At 50.7% G+C, this 19,749-nt stretch overlaps 1 protein-coding gene across 1 annotated transcript in view; it reads left to right on the top strand.

Annotated features, from left to right (window-relative positions):
- LOC144937842 (guanine nucleotide exchange factor VAV3-like) overlaps window positions 1-19,749 on the top strand; it is a 44,426-nt gene that overhangs the window by 10,115 nt on the left and 14,562 nt on the right. The window contains exons 4-14 of the mRNA XM_078865359.1: window positions 4,862-4,920; window positions 5,712-5,777; window positions 10,869-10,980; window positions 11,700-11,798; window positions 12,444-12,512; window positions 12,788-12,891; window positions 13,978-14,074; window positions 14,895-14,990; window positions 16,177-16,245; window positions 16,981-17,067; window positions 19,097-19,185. Coding sequence (XP_078721485.1) covers window positions 4,862-4,920; window positions 5,712-5,777; window positions 10,869-10,980; window positions 11,700-11,798; window positions 12,444-12,512; window positions 12,788-12,891; window positions 13,978-14,074; window positions 14,895-14,990; window positions 16,177-16,245; window positions 16,981-17,067; window positions 19,097-19,185 — 947 coding nt within the window. The remainder of the gene's footprint in view (window positions 1-4,861; window positions 4,921-5,711; window positions 5,778-10,868; window positions 10,981-11,699; window positions 11,799-12,443; window positions 12,513-12,787; window positions 12,892-13,977; window positions 14,075-14,894; window positions 14,991-16,176; window positions 16,246-16,980; window positions 17,068-19,096; window positions 19,186-19,749) is intronic.

The following is a 19,749-nucleotide window of genomic DNA, read 5'->3' as shown; positions in this document are numbered from 1 at the left end:
TAGCTCAGTGAAGTGGCTTATCTCCATGTGGAAATTTATAGCAGCCAAATACTCTGAACGCATGTTGATTCTAAATTTTAAGGGAAAAAAACGGGGGACCCCTTAAACTGGTCCCAGGTTTAATCCTGGTCCCAGCTGCCAGGAGCTGTATGAATTAGTGCCACACTTTGACATGGCTTCGATAGTGATGCCAGTAATGACTCAAGTTCAGCACCAGGGTATGGGTGCCCACATTCCATGAGTCACAATAGTCTCCAGGATTGTCCTCAAATTCCATTCTGTGCCCCCCCATCCATCTCCCCTTCCTCCCCTCTTAAAATATTTTAGAATTAATTTTAATGCAGGCATGGCTCAACGTGGACCATTTAAAACAAACGTCTGTTATATGTATCGCATTTCACAGTGTGCTTCTTCTTAACACTAACACGGCTGGAAAGCTGAGCCAAGTGAAGGAAGTCACGTCTGGTAACGCTGCTAAAAGCATGCTGCGCGATTTATTTATGCATTCTGGCCAAATGCTGATCTTGCTTGCGATCTCCCATGGGGGACACGGTCTCATTGGTGCAACTGAGCCAGCCCACTTGTATTGAATGTGGAAACTTGTCATTCATGCGTGGCCTTTTTGCTTGCACAAAAACACCTGGGAAATCCGTGACATGTGAATGTGTGATTGCTCAAACAACATTTTCTTTTTGTTCCATCACCGATAAGACACCAACACTGGGGGTTCTAAAACAGTTACGTCGTATCTTGCCATTCGGCAGCTGAGACATGTTTGTAATGATACATGCACTGGCATTTAGGAAGCTAAATTGAGTTGTATGACCATACTTCACCGTGCTGGGTTGGAGAAATGGGCGAGGGTCCGAGGCCGGTTGAGATGTTACTCGTCGCTGAAGTTAGCCCTGGCTGGGAATTGAACTCAGGTCTCCGGCACCATAGGGCAACGCGCTAACCACTCCACTACCACTTCACCCCTCCACCCGCTACGACTGTAACACCCTAAATGTAGGAGGAAGAAACGAGACACGCGTGTGCTTGCACACAAAGACAAAAATTCCCCATGTAGCCTTAACAGACTGTTGGGGCACGTGCTGTTGACATACCGCACCAGGTACTCATTTGAGGCTGAGTTGACCTAGGGGAGGAGGCCCAGGACCGGTTCTGATAATCGTCACTGGTGTTGGCCATGAGTGGGAATCGAACTCGGGTGGCTGGGTTCATAGCGTAGTGTGCTAACCGCTGCACCACCACTCCCCACGTGCTTGCACACACACACAAAGAAAGATGTCCCATGTTTAGCCATGCCGACTGTTGTGGCGAGCACCTATTAGGGCTGAACAGCCACACAGAGGGGTCATCTGGCCTGCATTGTGCACAGGCATCATCATTAGTCTCCCCGTTGCTGCTGTTTACACGCAGCACCAAGTTCTCATTTATGGCAAAATCAACCGAGAGGAAGGCCCCGGAAAAGTTCAGATACCACTCATGTTATTCGGGTTTTGCGCGAAACACTTCACCACTAACACGCGCTCGCATCACACAATTTGTATGACTCGTGTTATCTCTGAGTTAAATCGGCAACAATTACTTAGAAAATAAAAAAAATATTGGCCCGCATTAAATATCCCTGAATGCACCCAATCTCATCGGATCTTGGAAGCTAAGCAGAATTGAGCCCGATTCGCAAGTTGGAAGGGCACCCAGCAGCGCTTGCCAGGTGTTATAGGCGTGGGGCTGCAAGTTGTGCGTCAGGAGGTGCCAGCGTCGTACGCCACGGTGCTGGGCTGTTCTCTGGGTCATCCGGTTTCCTCCCTCTTGCAAGCGATCGCACTGGGCGAGGTCTTCAATTAAAAATAAAATTCAAATTAATCATGTTTCATTTACCAGCCTCTGGGTGTTCAAGATGAAAGCTTTTGAGTAGCATATTGGGTTAAAAAAAATCAGGCAAGATGAGACTGGTTTTGATTTTATTTACATCATATCAGCAAGGTGTGTCCCATTGAAACCGTTGTCATAGTCCAACCTTATCCTTTCCTGGGAAAATACTAGGCATTTTTGCCAACGTTTAGGCAGCTGAACCATGCAAGATTGTTTAAACACGTCAGCAAAATGCATACGTTCTGTCTTTGCAGGTATTCAATTAGAGGTATAGAAGCTGATGGGTAACTGCCAAGACAAAAGCCATTTTGTTCTTAGCTAATTCCGTAGTCCCCTTTGCTCTGGTTTGTGAGTTTAAGTTTTGGGCGGTGCCTTTGATCAGTTTGGTCGGTTTTCTATCGAGTAAGTCCCTAATAGCAACACAACCATATTCCAAAGTTCAGCTCATATTGGGTCAGCTTTACGAGCGTTACCATTACCCCTCCCATCCCTTTGCAGAAACAGACAGAAGGAGTAATTGCATTGATGCTTTAATCCCTATTTGGAAAGTGTGATGAAAGGAATGAAAAATGCCCATCTGCCAGAATTCCAGCTGGAGCGTTTGCATTGGCCCCATACATTTCGCGGCCCACAAACTTCGCCGTAATTCAAGTTTCCCTTATTTTAAATGACTTTCACGAATCAGGAAGCCGGCCGGGCCTTGGCGAGAGACTGATAAGAGAGCAACACAGAAAAAAAAACCCAGGATCAACTTCCGCTGCCGCCTCGCCTCCGCGGGCCCACTGCGGTTTTTAAAGCGGCAGCGTACGCACCGCCCTCACGGCTGCTTTTTGTTTGTTTAATCGAGTCACAGATCCTTTATTTGCTTCGTACTTAGTCATCGGCTCTTGCCGCTTGCTGCTGAAAAGGCAAAAGCAAAAAAATATTTTTTATATATCGGGGGAGCGTGGAAGCGTAGCCTATTAAACGGTGGCATCCTGCGTTGGGAGATTGCATTGAGGACACCCCTAAGGGAACATAAAATAAATAATAGTGCAAGTTGAAGACAATAATTTCGCTGATGATGTGCGTTGCAATCGAAACCCAACTTGTGATATTCTTAAAATAAAATATAGGCACAACTCCGCTCTATCTCCACATATAGATAACATTCATACATATGCAGTATTATTTCTTAGTCCATTAGCCTACTTTCCCAACTAATATTATTCAGCAGACTTGTTTTACGAAGCACAATGTGGACCGATTTTGACCTTCTGGTTCTCATCAGGGGAGGTGGTGGGGGGCGAGAGGGGGCGAGGAAAGAGGTCACCCAGCCCATCATCATCATCATCCCTGCTGCTTGATTAAATTAGTACCACTTTAGGGAAATCAACTATAGCATTGAAAATGAGACACTGGTCCCCACCGGATGGGATGTGAAATTTCCACCGCCGATGCACCGAACCGCCACTACCCAACCCGCGCACGACGGAGCGGGGAGCCGCTGACTCGGCTCTGTCAGGAGTTGCAGCCTTGAGGGAGGCGTTGAGAGGAAATGTCATTGGGCAACTCGACGTCTGCTCCTAACTGGCCCTGCTGGGGGCAAGGAAGGGAAGCTGGTTTCTGGGAAGAGCCTCATTCCTCCGGCCCGCCGCTGCACTAATCATAGATGTGCATGAAACCCGTGACCCATTCTCACATTTACTGCAGGCGCGTGCGTGCCTGTCACGGCTCGTGTCCAGCCGCATGTTTTTTTTTTTCACAGATGTATACAGAGAGGAACCAAGCTGGAACTTTTTATTATTTTTATTATTAAAACCGATTCAAAGAATATTATTCTTTTCAGCCATTCGTCAATCCACTTTCGAATGAAGTGTTCTCTGCCCCATGTTGGTCACGTGGATTTGTTTGACCATACTTCGCCCCGCTGGCCAGTGTGACTTGGTGATGGGAGGTGGTGTCCATGCCCGGTGCAGATTTTTCTCGCAGGGTTTTTGCCCGATTCTTGGCGCTTGCATGGCGCGCGCTTCCGATCGCGCGTTGGTGAATTGACCGCTTACCGCACACGCAAATGATATGCAAACGAGATGCTGATTTTACATCCAGTTGAACGGAGCGATGGGAAAAGCTAAATAAGTGGGAAAAATTGCAATCTGGTCGATAAACATATAATTGCAGCTCCCAAATCACAACAATCCATAGAACTGCTGCGAGTGTGGTGATTGTTCCAGACGGAACAACGGGCGGCGCATTTATTGCGTGGGACGAGGTGATGGCGCAGCCAGTTAGCGCGCCCTTCGCAACGAACGTGGCCGTTCATTTCCCACCTCGGCTCGCATCGGTGGAGATTGATATCCGAACCGGTGCACTGGCGCCCCTTCAGCACCGGCCGTGGCACGATCCTCGCGGTCGATGCCGAACGGGAGGAGGCCTTAACTTGGCGGTGCGATCGACAAATGTGGGTCATTTTAGAATGAACCGATAGCTCTGACCGGAGGTCCTCAAATTCCCTTTCCTTTCCAAGCGCCGCCACCACAGCAGAATTGTTTCGAGGTGGATGGGAGAGATGGCGGGCGATGGGGGTGGGGGGGCATTAAAAAATACAGAGGGGGGCACGGCACAACGTCAAACCTTAAACGGATGCCGTCTGCTTTTATCCAACGTGTGTTCTGCTCCGGCTCTCTTCCGCTATGTAGATACTGTACCAGTAAGAATTTAGAACGGGGGGGGGGAGGGGGGCTGACCTGTCAAGAGGGGGGCTCTGCCCTCCCAGCCCCCCCCCCCCATGCTATTAGGCTGCCCCTTCCCATACCCCTCAAATGATCTCAAGCTGTATTGAGATAATTTCTCACTGAGCAGAAATGAATGTGGACTTTATGATTCAATTGACTAAGTGGGAATTGCTAACTCTGTGTACCCCGTGTCTACCCCGTATTTACCCTGTGTGTACACTGCGTGTTCCACGTGTGTTCCCCGTGTGTACCCCGTGTGTTGACAGGTGATCAACGCACTCTCCAAGCTCTCGTACTCCGCTGTGGTGCAGAAAAAAGGCATCGGGTAGGAATGGCTATCGCAACCTCGAACCCGAACAGTACCACGAACCCTGACCTGAATCATCAGCATCATCATCATCATCATCGATTTCTCATTTATTATGTCGGCCGAATGCTGATGCAGCGTTTAGCGGACTGGGTTAAGAACCCAGCGGCCTGAATAATTTTCTCAGCTACAGCTGACATCAGTGGCACATTATATATCATCAAATAGATTCTGGACAAAAGCGACTTGTTTATAGAAGACCCGTGTGCCACAGCTGTTACAGGCCGTGAATACAAACATTGAGGAACACGTAACAGCTAAACGGAGACGGGCGTTAAGAACGCAGTAACGTTATAATTGGGAGATGCGCACTCACCAAAGTTATTCGAAGTGACGTTTGGAGACGTCCCCCCACCCCGTCCCACCCCCCCAAAAAAATACCAAACATGGTATTCAAACGATAAACAACAAACGGAGGAAATATTTCACCATCTCGGATTTACGTTCCGCGACACACGCTACCTCTCTCGCCCCAATTGGGGCAAACATTGTCACGGGGCGATTGCACAGCTCTGAGAAGCATCACGGTTGTCGATGACCGTGAAACGCCTGTGTCACCCCCAGCTTTCCCCTGCGTCGTCATGAACGCGTGCGCTCACGCGGCTACCCGCCAGTCTCGGGTCTCTCGTCGTTATTCCGGCGGCACAGGGAACGGGGGTCCGTTGCGCAAAAAAGACCGAGCGGGAAAAAAAGACGCCGCCGCGATTTTGAAATTGTCTCCGTCTCGTCGCCCACGCTCCCTTCCGCAGTGGATTTCCCAGCCAGGACCTGGAAGATGACGAAGACATCTATCACAGCCTGGAGGAGATGGCCGAGTGAGTAATTTTCCCCGTTCGCGGCTTCTCAGAACCCGTCCTCCTCTTTCTCGTCCTTCTCACTTCTAAAACTGCAACAGTTGCCTCGTCATCGTGGAGACGTTTGACGTGGTTGTCGCGAGACGTGGACTCTGAGTCATTTCCCCAACTGTCTGTTGTGGTTTTTTTTTTGCGTGACAACACAAGAGGGCATTCGAGGGACGTGTGCGATTCTTGATTCCTCTGTCATCCATAATAGATAATAATAAAAAAATCACCTATGACCTAATGACCTCTTGCCGAAGCTAAGCAAGTTTGACTCTGGATTGTGCTTGGATGGGCGACCACCGTGCACAAACAGGTTGTTGTAGGCGGCAGATTCCTCTGCGTGGCCCAGCAGAGGTCAGTGCAGCAATATACGTAGTTGTCAAGGCCGTAGCCATGGAGTCAACATTGGGGGGACCAAATCTTCCAGGGGGTCTGGGGGTGCGCCCCCAGAAAAAAAAATCTAAATCTGAAAACGAATTTTCTGCCTAAAATATTAAAAACTTAACTAACACATGGGATGGACTTTTTTTATTTTTTACAATAATGTCTAAGAGTGTATTGTATTACATTGCTCTGTTTTTTTCTTTTTTTACCTTTTATTGTTTCATTGTATGTAATGGCAGAGATTCGGGATTAATAAAGTACAACCATAACCACAATCATATGAACAGAAATCTATTTTATAGCAATATATGGGGGGGGGGGGGGGGTACATTTTGAACATATTTGAATATTGGGGGGGATGTGTTCCCCCCAACATATCTTATAATTACTTCCTTGGTAGTTGGTGGTGTGGCCCTATTACCCCCCCCCCCCGGTCGTTACGATTGATGGCAGCGGTAACAACATCACAGCCAGCGCCTATTTGTGGAAACCAAAAAGTGAGTTGAAACACGACGCAGCGTCATGAATCATAGGGACTCTGGAGGGGCTTTGTACAAAAGTGAAAATAACAAAGTTCCGAAATAAATTAAATAATGAATCAATGTCGTTTCGGAGCGCAATGCTCTACCTGGGCTGCCAAATGTGTCATCTGAGTTCACCATGAGTTTGTCTGACGTTTGTATGTACGTTGAACTTCTTTCACACCATACGTAGACAACCGTGCTTATCGTAGGTGTGGGAGTAGGAAAATAAACTAAACAGTTGTTTAGAAATTTGTTTTCAATCTAGATTTAAAAGTCCACAGCTCAAGTGATTTCCTATTATCGGAAGGAAGAGCTTTGCAGATAGCTTCGGAAGAACATCTGAAAGAGCTCGATGTACTGACCGTCTTTTTGCTATACCAGCCAAAAGCCGCCGCCGCGAGTGTGACCGGAGTTTGCGTGATGGTGGTTTATGCTCCTTCACGAGATCATAATTCCCCACTGTCTCTGTGCAGCGCAACTAAACTGGGTTCATGATCACTAAACGTTCATCTCCACAATTACAGGTGAACGAGTCCACGGTCAGGCAGGCTCGTCTCACGTTTTACCCCACAGCGGTGATTGGGATCGCCAAAATTTGGGCTCTCGATTCAAGATTCAAAAATGTCTCTTTTGTCCAGTTTCTAAAGTCTCTTGGTTTTTTTTTATTTTCTCCTCGTTCAAATTTCCGCCCGTTGTTTGTGGATTTTTTTTTGCACCATTTCGCTGTATTTGTCACGTCCGCAAAAAAATTGCATGAATGTAAGTGGTAGTGGGAGTGGCGACCAAAGCTGAGTTTAAAAAGAGAATGATGAATAGACTCGACAAGAACCTTGGTGAATGTTTAGGATGAAACCAGTTGTTTCAATGTTGTCCCTTTGCCTTGCACCAACTTGGCTACATTTCGTGCAGTCGTCTGCATGGCCTCGACTTGCCTCATGCGGTCACTTTCCTTCCCAGAGGTTCGGCGATGTTTCTTGTATCTTTAAGGTGTCAAAAGTGCAATTCACCTTATTCCAAAGTACGCTAAATGATCGTTAAACTTATAGTCGAGGTCTGTAAAATTGTTAATGTTTTTTAGTTTTTTTTTTTGCATTTGGTACGCGGCATTCTTTTTAAAGCTCGATCATCAGATTTAGTTGTCATTCGCTTGGAACGTTTATGTCTCTAAGATAATTTAAGGAGTTAATTGATTTGTTCATCTGATATTCCAACCCCAGTTCTCCCTAAAAAAATAGACACAGTCTCTCTCACCTCCTTCCATCCCAGTTCTCCTTAAAACAAATAGAGACGCGGTCTCTGTCACCTCCTATGGTCGTGAATAAGATGCTCGCTTACTAGCTTGTTGAGATACGAAATCCTTTATGATCACACTGAGCTGACATTTATCGGTGCATTGCATATGTAAAGCCATCAGCTGCGTATGTAAAATGGTCACCGTGGCTTCTCCCAGAAGGGTTAACGCACGTGTCAAGCGTTCTTGCGGTTTGCTCTTTCAATTCTGGCCAGTTTACCCCACGTGTGTGCGTATGCGTGTACACGTGTGTACATGTGGGAGCGGTAGCGTAGCGGTTAGCGTCACGCTGCGCTACGAACGCGGCAACCCGAGTTCGATTCCCGCTCGCGGCCAAGACCGGTGACAATTATCTGAACCGGCCATGGGCCTCCCCTAGGCCAACTCAGCCTTAAATGAGTACCTGGTGTGGTGTGAAAACATCACCACTGGGGAAACAAAGGCAGCCGGGCGTGGTGCTGGCCACGCACCCCATCGTGTACCGTTCTAGCCTTTATAGGTGCTCGCTAACAGCACTTGCCCCAACAGTCTGTTAAGGCTATACGGGGGATATTTGTCTTTGTACTGTACATGTGTGCGTATGTGTGCGTATGTGGGTGGAGCGGTGGCCGTAGTGGTTAGCGCACCGCGTTACAATCAAGGTGGTCTTGAGTGCGATTCCCGGCGAATATCTGAACTGGTCCTGGGCCTCCTCTAGACCGACTCAGCCATAAATTTGTTACAGTGTGTAACACATCAGCGCTGGGAAGAGAAAGGCAGCCGGGCGTAGTGCTCGTCAAGTCAAACCACCACCTCGTGAGTGGTGCTGTCCTTCATAAGTGCTCGCTAAGCAGCACTTGCCCCAACAGATTATTGGAGGCTAGCGGGGAGGATCAAAGTCGTGGTGTGTGCACGTGTGGTTTTTTTTTTCTGCACCTACTCCGGCTTGCAATTATTGCTATGGGGGGCCAGTGTTGGTGACGAGACGAGGAAGCTAAGTCCAAAGGTGCAAAGAACTCCCGAGGCAGCTTGGCAAATTAAAAAACAATGACACGAATGACTCGTGGCGACAACCTCCGTTAATTTCCGAAGGAACGTTTCTGTTCCCATACGAGAATCGTACGGAAACGTTGGTTCGTCAAGTCAGTTTGCCTACACACCCAGCAAAAACCTCTTTGACCACATTCAGAATCAGAATATTTATTCATTCTGGAGGAATCCGATGAGCTACAGAGCTCTGTGTCACAGATGTCCAGTAGGGGCACGGCGTAAGAACGTTACAGCAACAAACAGTGCACAAACATGTTGGGAGTGCAAAGTATAAGAAAGGCCAACACATCACTCAAACACATTGAAATAAAACTAAACCACCCCCCCCATCCTACCAGGAAAAGCCCGCTGAAGGATTCACTTATTTTTCCAGAAGCGACCTGCCCACAAGTGATAGCCGCTCAACAAAGTTGCCCATCACGTGGACACTTATAGCCCCACAAGAGCGTAAAAAACCTCAACGCGTGTTTCAAAATGTGGATTTGGAGAGACTCTAAAGATCGTAGTGGGTGACGCTTCAAGAATCTGTCCTTTCATCTTGGAGATTTGTGGTGCCCCCATGCTGCGGTTGTGGATGTTACGGCAACCGATGGCACTGCAACGAATACCACCACTATTTTTTCGCCGCTCAAAACAATTCATTGGCGACGCTGCTAACGCGTGTTGGCAGTGCTTGTCCAAGGATGCCTGTCAACCCATACTGTTTACCCGTGTTCTTGTACAGGCAAAACAATATTTTTGTTGTTTCTCCGTTGTGACGGGACTTTGTAGGTCTGAATTGGTATGTAATAAGTTAGGCACTGTTAAGGGGTTGACAGGTACGTACAAGAACCAACTAAATAACAATCAAAAAACCATAAACACATTCGTCAGTAACCCTTACAGCTTTAAAGGGAAAAATATAAAATATGCTCTAAAAAAACTAGAAAATATAAACTTTTTTAAAATTTTACCAGGAAAGGCCCACTGAGCTCTACAGCTCTTTTTCAGAAGCGATCTGGCCACAAACGATGGCTCAGCGATGTGGCTTATCATTTGTACATTTATATACATTTTTTTCTCCGGGAAGACCCGGAGAAAAATCCACGCGGCCACGGGGAGACACACGCAAACTCCAAATATACAGCAGGTGTCAAAGTTGGGATCGAACCCACGACCTCCTGCATACCAGGCAAGGGAGTTAACATCTCGGCACCGCGGCGCCCGAATAGCAAGCAGACCATGGGGTCTGAAGACATTGATTTTTAACAAATGAAATTCAGCACGTGTATAGTGCAATTGCTTGTTAGTCAATCTTGATTTGAAGTTTTCGTGACTGCAGGAATCCATACTCTTTGGTTCTTTCGGTAAAGTCACGTAGGTATAAAATAAAATAAATCACGACGATTCGGGCGCAACACAAGCGTCCGTCATCAGGTGGGAAAGGTGGGAAAGCATGGTCTGCTGCTGAGGCAGCAGACCATGGGTCCTGTGTGAGTTGATGGATCTCTGTGTGGGTCTACGGGTCTCTGTGTGAGTCAATGGGGCTCTGTGTGATTCTGTGGGTCTCTGTGTTTGTCTATGGGTCTCTGTGTGAGTCTATGGGTCTTGTGTGAGTCTATGGGTCCTGTGTGAGTCTACGGGTCTCTGTGTGAGTCTACGGGCCTCTGTGTGAGTCTATGGATCTCTATGTGAGTCTATGTGTCTCTGTGTGAGTCTATGGGTCTTGTGGGAGTCTATGGGTCCTGTGTGAGTCTACTGGTCTCTGTGTGAGTCTACGGGCCTCTGTATGAGTGTATAGTTCCTATGTAGGTCTATGGGCCCTGTGTGAGTGTATGGACGACTCTCTGTCTGCAGTGAGTACGACTTGGATGAAGAGGATGACATTTACGACTTGCCGGGCGACGAGGAGTGCGACGAGCTGTATGAGGACATCATGAAGTCGGAGGTGATGAGGCCGATCCTTCCGGTGAGGGCAGCAGAGTGCTGACATCTCCTGACATCATCATCGTCATCGCCCCATTTACCATGGCTGAGCACTGTTGGCTTTGTACGGTGCTAAAGAAGTTCAAGGAACATACATACTTGGCAAAGTTTCCCTTTTCCTAATAAATATGTGGGTTCATGTGTTAGTTTATGGGTCCATTGTAAGACTATGGGGTCTTATGTAAGTCTATGGGTCCAGTGTAAATATGTGGGTCCAGTTTAAGACCATTCTAAATAGAAACTAACTTCTTTAGAACTGATTTTTGTGTTTAGTTTGTTGTCCTTCCCCCGCACCTCCGATTAGCACAGCTAGCTACGTACGGTGCAAAGAAAGTTCAACATGCATGCATACTGTACATACTGTGTAAGTCTACGGGTCCAATTTTATTCAATGGGTCCTATGTTAGTCTACGAGTAATTTTTTGACCTATTGATTCAACGTCTACGAGCCCAACTCTAAACGCTTACGCCACTGACAACAGAGAACGTTTCCGTAAGGCGTTAATCCCAGTCCAGAAAACGAATTAAAAGGAAATATATTTGAGACTCAATGAGGCTATCCGAAAGAATAAACAAATCATTGTATGAATGCATGCATAGCTGACATTACGGGATTCATATAAATCTCTGTCAACGGAGAGGGGATGGCACGGGGGGGGTGCGGGAATCTCTCGCGTTGACGTTCCCCGCTCGCGCGTGTAGCCAGGCCAGATGAGGGACGAGGACCGGAGGAACTGCTGCCTGAACGAAATCAGCGAGACGGAGCGGCGCTACACGGACACGCTGGAGACCATCGAGAAGGTGAGGGACGGCGTTCGCCCACCGACACCGCATCACGCACGCTCGCCGCATCACGCACGCTCGCCGCATCACGCACGCTCCGCGCTCCATGCCGCGAGGGAGGGGACCGGTTTCCGTGCTTCTCACTCTATAAGCGGTACTTCATCCCGTGCCTGTGCGTAATTTCGCGTAGAGTGCAACGGTAAGCGCACGGCGCTACGAACCCGAGTTCAGAATCAGAATCTTCATTTATCCTGGAGGAATCCGATGAGCCTCTGAAGCGCTTTTCACAGGTGTCCAGGAGTTCGATTCCCGTTCACGGCCAACATCAGCGACGGTTATCTGAGTCGTTCCTGAGCCTCCCCTGAGCCACCCACCCCGTCGTGTGCCGTGTAGGCCTTCATAGGTGCTACACGCTAACAGCACTTGCCCCTACAGTCTGTTAAGGCAATAGGGGGATCTTAGTCTTCGTCTTATGCTTGATTTTGTTCGACCGGTGAACACTCGCTCGTGCTCCGGTACCCGCGCTCAACGGGTGATTTGTCCCACGGCTCAATCAGCCATCGAGTCTTTACCGCACCTCCGATGAGCACGGTCGGCCACGTGCGGTAGGCAAGAAGTTGAACACGCATACACACGTTACCATGCACTCTCTCCCCGATGCAGCACTTCATGCAGCCGCTGAAGAGATTGCTCACGAACAAGGATATCGATGCCATCTTCAGCAACATGGAGGTAGGAAGGCATGGTCTCTTTTGCGTTCATTCATTCGGTCATCATTCATTCGTTCGCCGGCAGATGCGGCGTTCCGTGCGCACGAACGCGGCGTTGCCACGACACGTAGGAGATGAGATGTGAGCCGCGCCGGCCTGTTCCTAGGACGGCCCGGCGCCGTTTCATTCCTTCTCCTCAACGGTCGCGCGGCCCCGTTGGTAACGAGCGCCCGTGGGAACGCGGCGTGCGCAAAACCCGTCCCGACGACGGGAAACCGATTGTCCGGCTTTCGGCAGGAGCTGCTGAGGCTGCACCGGTCGTTCTGCACCGAAATTCAGCACAACATCTTGCAGCGCGGAGGACAGAACCTGCACCAGATCTTCATCAACTACAAGGAGAAGTACGTGGGCGGGGAGGCATTGGGACACGCGACTCTCAACCCCCACCCACCTACATCCTGTGCCCGTACTTTCGAGATAATTTAAAATTCATTTTTCAATTACATCGAAGGCTGAAGCTGGGGGTGTGTCTCATAGTCCGATGCGTGGCTTGAAACTTGACACCTGACCACGTAGATCAGAGTCTTTTCTTCGTGGCCCACACGCCACTCGGTCTACACGCCACTCCGCCCACGCGCCACTCCACCCACGCGCCACTCCGCCCACGCGCCACTCAGCCCACGCGCCACTCAGCCCACGCGCCACTCCGCCCACGTCGCCACTCAGCCCACGCGCCACTCAGCCCACGCGCCACTCTGCCCACGTCGCCACTCAGCCCACGCGCCACTCCGCCCACGTCGCCACTCAGCCCACGCGCCACTCCGCCCACGCGCCACTCAGCCCACGCGCCACTCCGCCCACGCGCCACTCAGCCCACGCGCCACTCCGCCCACGCGCCACTCAGCCCACGCGCCACTCCACCCACGCGCCACTCCACCCACGCGCCACTCAACTCACGCGCCACTCCACCCACATCGCCACTCCCCCCACGCGCCACTCCACCCACGCGCCACTCCACCCACGCGCCACTCCACCCACGCGCCACTCAACCCACGCGCCACTCAACTCACGCGCCACTCCACCCACGCGCCACTCCACCCACGCGCCACTCCACCCACGCGCCACTCCACCCACACGCCACTCCACCCACACGCCACTCCACCCACACACCACTCGGCCCACGTGCCACAGAGGTGATGTGCTACACAGTCCCCATGCCGGTCGGTCTACGCAGGCTGTCGCAAGCTCATTCCTGAGTCGGGTCTTCAAATTAGTTGCTCGTTCTATAGGCCACTCAGCTTTCGCATCACCGATCTCTGACATCCTTTGCGGCTATCAGAAGAGTCTAAATAATGAACGATGATGACGATGGAGCCAGCTGACCGCCCCGTAACCCCTGTGGTGTGTGGCTCACGGCGTGTCACGTGTCGCGTGCCGCTCGCTCCACGCTCCGTCCCCTCCTCCTGTTCCCCCTCGCTCCGTCCCAGGTTTGTCCTCTACGGCCTCTACTGCAGCAAGATGACGGACGCATCGGCGTACATCGACACGCTGACTGCCCGGGAGGAATACCGCCAAAAGATAGATGTGAGAGCCGGGGCGAGCCCAAAAGTTTCTTCTTTGGCGCATATTGTGCGCAATCGTATGTACGGAGAGGTGATCGCTAATTTGTTTCCGAGTACGCATGTTGTATGTGTCTATGTTGAAATTCTGTTGCATTGTACGTAGCCAACTGCGCTCATGGGAGGTGGGGGAAGGGGAACCGAGGATGTTACCCGGTGTCACCCGGTGTCACCGGGGGCAGCAAGTCCCCTTGGGTGGACGACATCTCCACCGCATAACCCTCCTTTAGCTGCCACTCCGTTTTTCGTCTCGACCACCGGCCATCGTCCCCACTGACGACGTGCATTGCCCAAACCGAGTAGGAAAAACTACGCGAGGCCGAGGGTCACCCTCGACGGAAGGCCTCGCCTGGCCGCTATCCTAAGCCGACGCCGACCACTGTCCCGTGACTTAAGAGCGTTCCTGGCGTCGGATCGAGCGGCTGGGCTCAGAATCAGGCTCCTTCTCGTTCCGCGGTCACGCAAGTCAACCGAGACGTTTGGACGGTGACCTCTCCTCGACCAAACGTCTCCCGGCTCTCCAAACAGCCACCCAAGCCCAACTCTACAGGGTGGTTTGGAACGCGAACCTCCTCCGTATTTTATTAACCGCGGAGCAAGCGACCGAGCGCCGGATCGGGGGCGTCACCACGGCCTAGTTTCGAACCATGGACCCTCGCTCCGGTCGCGGGGGTTTCAGGCATACCGACCACAGGGCCGCATGAGCGACCACTCGCCCCGCGTGTATCCCGCGTGCGCTCCATTCCGTGGCGAACTGTTCTCCCCTTCCTCGTCACGCGTGTCAGGAGTGCACCCACCGCGCGAACCAGGGCCGCCACTCGCTCCGGGACCTGCTCGTGTTCCCCATGCAGCGTGTGCTCAAGTACCCGCTGCTGCTCAAGGTAGGGACCGTGCCGGGGCCCCACGGAAGCCCCTCTGGTCGATCTAAACGCACCCGCGGCGTGACAAGCACGTGTATTCACATTCATAATGATAATGCTCGATACGGAATGCGCACAGTTTTAGTTCACTGTCAGAGAGAGAGAGAGAGAACTTTAAAAGCAAGGGGGAAGGAAGACAGAAACCGGTACCAACTATTGCCCAAGCTCTGTGGTTTTATATTTTGACCTTTTGGCCAACTCCGTGAACGAGTGTGGCATGCACGCCAGATGGAAACAGGTGATGCTTAACCCCCATACGGATGGAATACAGATGGTAATTAACCCACTTGCTGTGCTGCCGTACCCTAGCGGGCCAGGGGATGGCGACCGCAACGCGCACGAGTCGGGAGGGAGTTTCACAAAATGTGTGTGTGTGTGATCCACCAATCCTCGCGACCTCCACAGTGCTGGGCTGCAGGCGTGCGCCACCAACACCCGGTACTAGGGGTGCAGCGGAAACGCAATTGGATTAGTTGATTCAAATCCATTCTCAAGATCGCTCATATTTATGCAATCTGTTTGCTAACGTGGTGAATTAGCGGCGTAACGGAGCATCGCTTGATGTAATATCGATTCCTGATCTCACGATACATTCGATGCGACCATCCAATCAGCGTCTCTCCAGTGGACGTCCTCTTACAATATGTAAATGTTAACACATTTAGCATTAATACTGGGGATGTAGCGATGCGTCAATGAGTATCAGTTCCTCTGGCTCTACACAGGGGATCTTTGTCGTGTAGATTTAGTCGCCAGTCTCACACAGAGGCTGTGTCCCCGTGTGAGACTGGGGCGTCACGGTGGCGAGACGTTAACTACCCCGTCCAGGTATACAGAAGGTCGTGGGTTCGATCCCGACTCTGACGCCTGTATATTTACCCAATCTCCCCGTAGTTGCATGGATTATTCTCCAGGTACTCCGGTTTGCTCCTCCGCATGTAGACTCAACAACATGCGTTTAGGGTATTTGGCTACAATATCAATTCCACGTGATAAGCCACTTGCTTGAGCTATAATTTGTGTTGGCCAGGTCGCTGGCTCAGTGGGCCTTACCTGGTAAAGTAAAACAAAAGATGTGAGACTGTGCGTCACGTGTGTGTGTGTGAGCTCGGCTCTACACATCTCACGGTCGCTTTGCTCCGTGCAGGAGCTGCTCACCTTCACGACGAACGCAACGGAACGGGAGAACCTCAAGAGAGCCCTCGATGCCATGAAGGTCAGAACTGCACACAGCGCATCAACAACAACAAACAACAACAAACAACAACAACAAAAGACTATGACCGCAATGTGGGGTCACTCGCGGAAGATTTATTCAGCCTCAAATGAGAGACTCGCTGCGATGTGTAAAATATCGCCACTCGGGAAACAAAAATGGCCGGGCGTGGTGCTGGCCACCCACCCCTTCGAGTGCCGTGCCGGCCTTCATAGGTGCTACTCGCTAAAAGCGTTTGCCCCAAGATTCTGTTAGAGGCTATACGGGGGATCTTTGTCTTGTCGAGTGAGTTGTTGGGGTGGTGCTTTAACACGGCGTGGATGAGACAAAACAGTCAGCCTGGTGGCCCTCAACCTGGGCCAAAGACTCAAGAAGTCACACTCTTGTTAAATAATTGGAGTTATTATTAATATAATTCTTATTTTTATTAAAGAGCGGTGGTAAAACACCGCTTGGATGGATCTCTGACCTTTCCTGCTGCCCTTGAGTTGACACGGCCAGTTCGCTGACCGTGCAATCGGTGGTCAGGATGTTGGGGCTTTTTCTGCTAACGTCTAATCAACATAACTGTTGCCCTTCCGACCCCTCCACCATCACCACCGCCACCACTACCACCGCTACTACCACCGCCACCGCTACTACCACCGCCACCGCTACCTCCACCACCGCTACCACCACCGCCACCGCCACCACCGCCACCACTACCATCGCCACCACCACCGTGTTCCTGTGCAGGACGTGGGGCAGTATGTGAACGAGGTGAAACGCGACATGGAGACCCTTAAGACCATAACCAAGATGCAGAACTCCATCGAAAATCTGGTAGGAGGCGTCGGCGTTCACCGTTGTGATTCCCGCATTTTTTGAAAACCGTTCGTGAATAACCACAACCCGTCTCAGCCTCACCTTGACTCAAGAAATCATTAAACATTTTTAATCTCTCCATGGCCTTGTCTCCACCTCACCTCGGCTGTCTCATCTCCTTCCATGCCTTTCGAGGTCCTTTTCACTGCTCATAGACTCAACATTGCCCATAGACTCAACACTGCTCGTAGACTCAACACTGCCCATAGACTCAACACTGCCCACAGACTCAACACTGCTCGTAGACTCAACACTGCCCATAGACTCAACACTGCTCGTAGACTCAACACTGCTCGTAGACTCAACACTGCCCATAGACTCAACACTGCTCGTAGACTCAACACTGCTCGTAGACTCAACACTGCCCATAGACTCAACACTGCTCGTAGACTCAACACTGCTCGTAGACTCAACACTGCCCATAGACTCAACACTGCTCGTAGACTCAACACTGCTCGTAGACTCAACACTGCCCATAGACTCAACACTGCTCGTAGACTCAACACTGCTCGTAGACTCAACACTGCCCATAGACTCAACACTGCTCGTAGACTCAACACTGCTCGTAGACTCAACACTGCCCATAGACTCAACACTGCTCGTAGACTCAACACTGCTCATAGACTCAACACTGCTCATAGACTCAACACTGCCCTTAGACTCAACACTGCCCTTAGACTCAACACTGCTCATAGACTCAACACTGCTCGTAGACTCAACACTGCCCATAGACTCAACACTGCTCATAGACTCAACATTGCCCTTAGACTCAACATTGCCCTTAGACTCAACACTGCTCATAGATTCAACACTGCTCATAGACTCAACATTACCCATAGACTCAACACTGCCCATAGACTCAACATTGCTCATAGACTCAACATTGCCCTTAGACTCAACACTGCCCATAGACTCAACACTGCCCCTGTACATTAACCTACTTCTGTTCCTCTCTCAAAGCCACACTTATTTTCCATCGCCCATTCCCATCCTCTTCCCACCCCCCTCCACTCCTTCCCGTCCCTCCCCTGCTGCCCTTTCGTAACCCCTACGCACCTTCTATCGCGGTCACTCATACCTCATCCCTGCCATCTTAATCATTCTTTTATCATACTGATTTTTTTAAATTTTTACTGCGCTAAGGACCTTGAAGCAAAGGCCTCTCTATATAAAAAAAAGATAAAATGTATCAGCTCAGCGTGCTGTTTGTGACGTTCATTTGCTGCCCTGCTGGTGACAAAGGTCCAGGGGCACGAGTGGGCGCCGGTCGTTGCCTCGCCACGTGCAACGTCCACCGAGCTTGCGTGCGACTCTTAGCACCGTGGAGAATTCTGTGAATTGGCGATTGGATTTGTATTTATATATTTTATTTTTGGTCCGTCATCTGCATTTTGGCCCAGCGTTGCATGTCCGCAGCGGCACGAGCGATTTTTTGTCACCGGTTGACACGCACGTGGCCGTGTATGGCAACCGTGTTGCTGTACTGCCCCGAGTGTTTAGGGTGGGCTTTTGCCTCCTGACCCGAGGGCAACCCGGCAGCATTTCTCTAACGGGCTATAACCCTGCTGATGAGATCCAGAGAAGTGGAAATCAGCCCGGGTTTTTTTGCCGCGTAAACAAATTCTGCCGGAACACGTTGGTCGAAAAAAGACCAATCGGCTCTTGAGCTTTACAAGTTCGTTCTCTGTTGGTGAAAGAGACCCTTGGCGGACACTGGCGCGTGGACTTGCTATTGGTGGTGGTTGGGTGGGATGTTGGTGGTGGCGGTGGGTGGTGGTGATTGGATGGGGTGTGGTTGTAGCGGTGGATGGTGGTAGTTGGATGGGGTGTGTTGGTGGTGGCGGGGTGTTGGTATTGCGCGTGCTCTGCTGAAGCCATTTGAAATCCACGTTCGGCCCCTCCGTGAGCCAGGCGTCTCCCCACCGGTGCTTCCGTGAGGACACACACAGCTCATCGCCGTGCGTGTGCGTTTGTGTCTCGATGGCAGAACCAGGCACTGTCCATGTACGGGCGACCCAAGATCGACGACGAACTGAAGGTGTTGTCGGTAACGGAGCGTCGGAGCAAGCAAGACCGGTGAGTCTACGCAAACGACGGCAATCTTCGAGCGACGCGATTCTCGCGCTTGTCACGGCATGAGTTCAAATACCAGCCGGGAGTCAACTCAGACCTTCGCTCCTCTGAGATCGATAATAAAAAACAAGAGTCCAGCTTCGTGAGAGGTCAGCAGCAGTTGTTGTCACTTCTGCCGTGGCAATGTTTGGAATTTGCACCCGATGGCTCGCGGCTGTGGGAAGGAAAACAATCGCCTCTCACCTCCAGCTGGAGGCACTTTGTAGACGAAGGTTTAGTTCGACTACAAACTCACGATTATTACATTCCACCGCACTGGCCAGCCCGGGTTGGTCAAAGACCAGCTCGTTGTGACGGTTCTAGCACTTTGATGCATAATGTACAACCCTCTGTCACTGCCCTGCTGGCTGAAGGCCTCCCACATCTCGCCACGGATGGTCGCTTGACCATCCTTCACCAACGCATGTGGATTGATGAAGGGAGAGTACGAGACCGGTTAAGGATACCGCTCGCAACTCGTGTTGGCCACGACCGGTGAATCAAACTCAGCGTGCCGACTCGTGAACG

The sequence above is a fragment of the Lampetra fluviatilis genome, chromosome 20 (assembly GCF_964198595.1).
Source record: "Lampetra fluviatilis chromosome 20, kcLamFluv1.1, whole genome shotgun sequence".
NCBI lineage: Eukaryota > Metazoa > Chordata > Hyperoartia > Petromyzontiformes > Petromyzontidae > Lampetra > Lampetra fluviatilis.
This window is presented reverse-complemented; position numbering and strand designations above follow the sequence as displayed.